This window comes from Astatotilapia calliptera, chromosome 12 (genome assembly GCF_964374335.1).
Source record: "Astatotilapia calliptera chromosome 12, fAstCal68.1, whole genome shotgun sequence".
NCBI classification, from domain to species: Eukaryota; Metazoa; Chordata; class Actinopteri; order Cichliformes; family Cichlidae; genus Astatotilapia; species Astatotilapia calliptera.
Genome location: NC_137433.1, coordinates 6,571,680 through 6,578,046, shown reverse-complemented (window position 1 = coordinate 6,578,046; position 6,367 = coordinate 6,571,680). Strand labels below are relative to the sequence as shown.

The window sequence follows — 6,367 nt, the reverse complement described above, 5'->3', positions numbered from 1 at the left end:
TAATATTCATTTGTGACTACGTTTATTTTATAGTCGCTTGCCTCCAATCTTTTCCTAGCTTTCTATAGTTCACTTCACACATTTAAGTCTCCATATTTCATCTTTGACCTAATTTCCTGCAGCTTTAGCAGTTTTATTTACTAGAGGTGGGCGGATTGATGCAAATATCGATAGTCTCTATATCATTAGTTGTGGTGGATTGATACTACTGCGACAGGATCGATACTTTGTTTCAATCCTCTGTGTAGTCCACAAAAAAATATGCCTCAAACATGCTCTTTGAACCGTTTTGTGTTGACTGTCACGTCTACTTTTTTAAAATAACTTATAATACCTTCAAAAAACAGAAATGTATCCAAAGAGCTTTACAGACAGACACATTTGCATTAAAGGTCTCCAAAAAAACAGTTTCAAAATACATGAAAAGCTGAAATGTGTTTGGAGCGGCCATTAAAATGTGCTCAGAATTTGCAAAGTTGTAACCCATGACACACTGATCTCCCCTACACAAGCTTCCTTTATAAGTAAAAAGTATCAGTACCAGCAAGACTGGCCCTGTGTTTACTTGGAATCAGATACCAAAAATGAGTAATATCGCACAGCACTATCATTTACCCAAACTGAGCACAAGTGCCTTTCATAGAACTTTATTGTGATCCACATGATTAACAAATCAGAAAGAACAGAAAGAGTTCAGCATTTCAGGTCTGAACTGCATCTTTTATTTAAATCTTCAGTGTGCATTGGTGCGTGAAAACAACATCACAGCCAGTCTTGCGATTGCAATCCCACAGACATTCACAGAAACCTCTGCAGCAGCAGAAAGAGATTTCTTTGCTTTTTTTTGTTTGTTTTTGCTTTTTATGAACAGGTTTTCCATCATTGCTATCTGCGGCCTGCGACCTGTCAGTGCGAGCAGTAGCTCGTCCGTTTTAATCATTAGCGGGGCCACAACTTATTTTCCCATGGTTCTTTGTTTGCTTGTGGTGCACGAACTGTGACCTGCAAGCTGATACTGCTGGCCTGGGTGATGTGCAAGTTTGGTGAAACTGCAGGGATCAGTGATTCAGGCACACGATTCATTCAGGATTTGTTTTTAATAATTATTCTTTATTCTTTCAGAAACTGTTAGCATTTCTCTTCCCAACAAAATTCACTTGTGCTGCAAATGCATTGTCATGGTTGCAAAAAACGTCTCTATGCTGACTTACAGTTATACATATATAGCTTTCTACTCTGTTATAAAAATCAATAAATTAGAACAATAAATAGTCTTTTATTTGACACAAGCAGCAGAGGTATCAAAAGGCCTTTAACAAAAGAAAATAATGATCTTCTTTGGGAATCCATCTATGGATGATGTGTAGCTGCTTCCCCACTCCACAGTAATGTTCCAACAAAGACATTTACCATCAAAGTGGGAAAAACAAAGGAGTTGGAGATATGTCCAGTTTGTGTGTCTGTGGGTGGGTGGGTGGAGGGGGGGTCCACACAGTGCTAGGTCAGCAAGACAAGCTAGTTAAGAATGTTTGTTGCCTAGGAATGTGGCCCACCCATGCCTCACTCCCCCCGAAGCATCACCTCAAAAGCTTCTCACAGCGGCTTTAAGTTCTCCGAAGCTGAGTGGTGGCATACATGGTTCTCAACCAACAACACCTTGTTATCACTGAGGCTCGGGGGAGTGGAAAAGAGGCATGTGAAGTGGGAAATGGGGTTAGGATTGATAACCCTGACACTGGGACCTCAGCACAGTACCCACGTATCAGGAGGCCACAGGAGGCAGGCGGTGGGCCTGGAGAGTTCATGCCTTGTCAGGTTGCCTCGGGGAGGTCATTTCACTGCGCCGAGGCACATGAAGTGCTGATTAGTGTTTGCATCAAGTGGGGAGGCTAGAGATAAGTGGAGAGGAAGGCAGATGTCAGGGGAAAGGGGAGAGGGAGGGGGGCAGCGGGCCCACTAGTTCCCACCAGGCTGCAGGATGGGCTTGGTTCTTTGGGAAATCTTGAGACTTTCTAGTCTTACGTGTATGAGGACGTGCATCGTTATTGACAACAACGTCCATATTCACCTTTGCTGTATAAGATGAAATAATGTGTCTCGTGGTACAAGATATTATATTTGCTGCACATTTGAGAGTTCTTATAGTTTCATGCATAGTGACTGAACACATTCAGTCCTGCTGAGGAACCCTTATAGAGACTGTAGGAATCTGCATTCTCAGTTCATCTCCCTCTCTTTAGTTATTTTGTCCTTCCTCTTATCGTAAGACTTTCAGTAGACTTTCTAAGATAGTCCGGATTATCTGCAGCCACACTCGGCCACCACCATGCCTTCATACTTGTACTTGTAGGTGACCACCCCCGTGTCGTCCAGGTACAGCAGGGAGATGGGGTCCAGCTTGGTGGGCACACAGCACGCTCGTGCTGCCTTCTGAGGGCTGTTGATGTTGACCAGTGTCTGGACGATGGCGTGCTTGGTGGGTGTGACGTGCTTTGTCAGTGGGTAGGAACAAATTCCACTGCACTCAAAGGCATCATAACCAGTGGGGGCAAGGATCCAACTGTCCCATCCAATGTCCTTGAACTCTACGTACAGAGACTGCTTCTTGCAGTGGTTTCCCTTGGCGTTGCGGCGAATGCGAGAAGCCGAGTCATAGATGAGATTGGAGCGCATTTGGATTAGGTCTTCCTCATCTGGCTCACTTTCTTCACTCCCCCAAGTCCCAAAGTCATTCTGCACGACCATGTTAGAGGTTTCGTGGTCGATCATCTCATTCAGTTCCCGCCTGTCATCGCGGTGATCGCTGCTCTGATCATCGGAGAAAACAATTAGCAGGGGTTTGTGTTTTTTCTCTGGGCTCGTGTCAATCTTCATGTCCCCTTGAGGCAGACTGCTGTCTTTGTTGGCTTCTGTCACGTCTTGAACATTACCATCATCGGCGATGCTGGCAATATGCACCTCCAACCTGTGTGTGGTTCCATCGTCAGATCCATGCCAGCGCTGCACAGCAGCAGTGAGGTCAAACGCCTCCCAGCCGTTATCGGTGCCGTAGACCTGGCGCGAAGCCAGTTCCACCAACTCTATCCGCTCCTCTCCTCCGCTGAATGCGTCTCCTCTGGCAGCGTTCGCATCCGTCACGTTATCGTCATGCGATACCAGCTCATAGATAGTTACCCGGCGGTCGACACCAGCATAGAGGTGGCGATCGGTCTGGACTAGGGTGTAGAGGCGAAGCTCAGAAGCTGTGATGCGTTCATGATGTGGGACTGACACATTGAAGAGGAGAGGGTGGCGCCTCACTCCTCCCACACCAACAGCACTGGGAGAGGAATCTGGGCGAGGAGAAAAAAAAGTGGTTCAGACATAAACTTGCTTATTCAAGACAGAGAAACTTTGAACTCCTGTTTGAATTTAATCCAAACCGTCATGTCAAAGTAGAAATAACATTTTGAAATAAAAGGCTTTTTAAACTAAGGAAGAGTTTCAGTGTCATGAACTAAATCAAATACTAAACTTTGTACATATCTGAAAGGAGACCAGTTTCACAAGTCTTACAGATCACAGTGATAAGAATAAGAAGTGATAAGAAAAATCATTACACGTATTAACTTTGCATTTAACCCTGTAAGGTCGTCATTAAGGACAAGTAGCCCTTATTCCTAACCCCGTGCTTTAGAGGAAAATTAAAGGATTTCTTGTTGTGGCTGTTTTGTTTTGGAAAAATGAAAATGTTTGGATGTGTGTCAGAACATTTAGGCAAAGCTTTACCATAATTTAAGGTTAGGATAATTCAGAGGGAAAAAAGTATCTCTTTTCTTCAATCTACATTATCGACAAGATACTGAGCAGTGACGTACCTTCGTTTTTGAAGCTGCGGATGATATTTGCCGTGGGCATGGCACTGTGGTCATTAGCAAAGCGGTTGTAGAGCTCCATCATGTATTCAGGTGGCTCCTGTCGTGTACTTCCAGGAGCTAAGGAAGGAGGACCCATGCCAGAGAGGTTGAAAGTACGCAGAAACTGTTCTTTTAGGCTCTCCAGCAGGTTTTGCACATCCTTGTTGCCGTCCTGCTCCAGCAACGATAAATCCACAACCCCTCCATGCCCGTCTCCGAGACCCGGAGCGGGACGCTGTCTCTGACGGGCACTGGAGATGGGGCTAGTCTCTCCACAGAGGGGCCCCTGAAGCAGCAGGATGGAGTATGTCAAGAACAAGGTCTTGGAGGTGCAAATGGTTCCCAGTTGAGAGACCCAAGTGCTCGCCATGGGAGAAATAATCTGCAGCAATTTAATTTATGCCCTCTAGGGTTGTCTTTGGATGAGTTCATGAAAAAAAAGAAAAGAAAAAAAAGATCTCTAATTCAGAGGTTAATTTAGGTAAAGATCAGTTTATCTGCAGGCTAAAAAGTTCTTTCAGCTGAAAAGTGTTGGTGGCCCTTGCACAGGCCAGTGTGAGCCTCTCTGCGTGTGTATTCCTGATGCTGTCTTCCAGACCTCACAGCATTTATTCTCACGCACACCTTTTGATGTCCTTTGCGACGCCGCTGTAGTTCCGGTGGCAGGGTGGCCGAGGCTCGTCTTTGTCCGTCCGACTCATCTCTGTTGTGTCCTCTGCTCTGTCAGTCTCCCTCTGTGCTCTGCTCTCTGTTGCCAGCTCTTTCTTTCTGTCCCTTATCTATGCTATGGTGGGCTCTGCATTGCTTCTGTGCGTATGGTCTTTTAGTTGGTGTGTGTGTGTATGTGTGTGTGCGTGCCTGCTTTCCCTTCAACTTTGTGAGATGCACATGACCGTGTTATCTCACAACTTCCTTAATGAGGATTTTGTAAACACTGTCCTGTAGCCTCTTCCTTGTGGAAGAGCTATTTTGTTTGGGTGGGTGCTCCAGAGTTGATATTCTGCACTTGTTTATTTGCTTTGTAAATGGTGGATTCTTGCGAGCTGCTGCCTAGGCTCCATTGACCATTTCTCTTTTTTTTTGGACAAAATACACCACAGGTCTGTTGATATCGTTCAGTGCACAGGATGCATCTATTAGGCAACAGTGGCACAAATGAAATTGAAATGCAATGAGGTGTGAGGCCTTAATGATAGAGCGTAAAAGATACTGAGTTCACTTTGGGTCTTGACAACATTTCAAGTAGCTCGTGAGAATGACAGAGCAGTACAAAAATCCTCATTCCCGTTCGTTCAGCCACTTCCACACTTGTGTAACGCTTGCTGAAAGTTACTTCCTCCTCTGAGAAGAGCAGCAGTATGTCTGAAAAGGGGTTAACTGAAATCAAGAATAGGTGAGGCACGCTCACGACATTTCATCTGGGGCACCAGCTTGCAAGGCATTCCTCTCAATTAGAATAACAGGAACAAGTCAAAGGTGATGGCAGTGGAAACTGGGTGACTAATGAAGCAGGCGTCCAAGGCCTCGTCCAATGTATTGGCACGTGCTACACGCTACAGTACGTGTGAAGCAAACAAACAGCTAAGCCGTGAGAGACTCTGATGACACTAGTTAGCAACGATTCACGCTGGCTTCCAATCAGATCCGAACAACTGCTCGGTTCGTCACCTGAACCCTCGTCTCACTACACAACTGTCCTTCATTCCTGAGCTTCTTTGTGTGACCCGCAGATACACTCCTGATTTTGGTGCGTCACAGATGGGAAGGAATGAGCCTTTCCTGCCTCTGCCACTCATCTGCCAGGCTGATGGTTGACAGACGTTCTTGTTATCTGCCTCTTTGTTAAACTGCTGCTGCAACAGGCCGTCACATCTTCCTGGTGGACTAAAGAAAGCTTGATAGTAAAAAATGTCTATTTGCACACAGAGTCAGGCCCCTCCATATGGTCTCCATTATCGGCCCAAGAGTGTAACAACTGAGGATTTAGGGAGCGCACAGTTATGGAACTCCAAAGTGTTCAAAATTAAATAAATAAATAGGTCAAGATGAAATAAATAACTATGTGAATAAATAAGACACAGATATGTAATGTGAGAATGATATTGTGAAATAATGGAACACATTTTGAAAAAAATGCTCATTATTGTGAAATATATTGCATTCTGCTATATAAATTTACTTATTATTGTGAAATATTATTTCATGGTCATTATTTTTCACAATAACAGAGATTATTCCTGAGGCATTTTATTTATTTCCAGCCGTTTTTAGTCCAAAATGACCTTTTTTCAAAGTCAGTCTTTATTTCAAAATCCCGTTTTTCCCGATGGTCTATTTATTTCATAATGCGACTTTTCAGCAGAATGACTTTGTCTGTCAATCAAGAAAGACAGGGCGGAGCCGGTTGTGTGATTGGTTGCTCCTTTACTCAGACATAAGTAATAGCACATGAATTGTCGATTTAGGTTTAA

General features: G+C 44.4%; 1 protein-coding gene across 1 annotated transcript; it reads right to left on the bottom strand.

Moving 5' to 3' along the window:
• Positions 1-1,089: 1,089 nt before the first annotated feature.
• On the bottom strand, positions 1,090-4,404 carry bmp10 (bone morphogenetic protein 10). The gene is made up of 2 exons (XM_026187674.2): positions 3,858-4,404; positions 1,090-3,332 (listed from the first exon to the last, which is right to left on the bottom strand). Exons 1-2 carry the CDS (start codon positions 4,264-4,266, stop codon positions 2,299-2,301), a joined length of 1,443 nt encoding a protein of 480 aa, XP_026043459.1. The 5' UTR covers positions 4,267-4,404; the 3' UTR covers positions 1,090-2,298.
• Between the last annotated feature and the right edge of the window lie 1,963 nt (positions 4,405-6,367).

Coding starts and splice junctions, on each gene's coding strand:
- bmp10 (XM_026187674.2), bottom strand. CDS start 4,266: ATGGCGAGCACTTGGGTCTCTCAACTGGGAACCATTTGCACCTCCAAG. Junction 3,333..3,857: donor CCGCAGCTTCAAAAACGAAG/GTACGTCACTGC, acceptor CTCCTCGCCCAG/ATTCCTCTCCCAGTGCTGTT.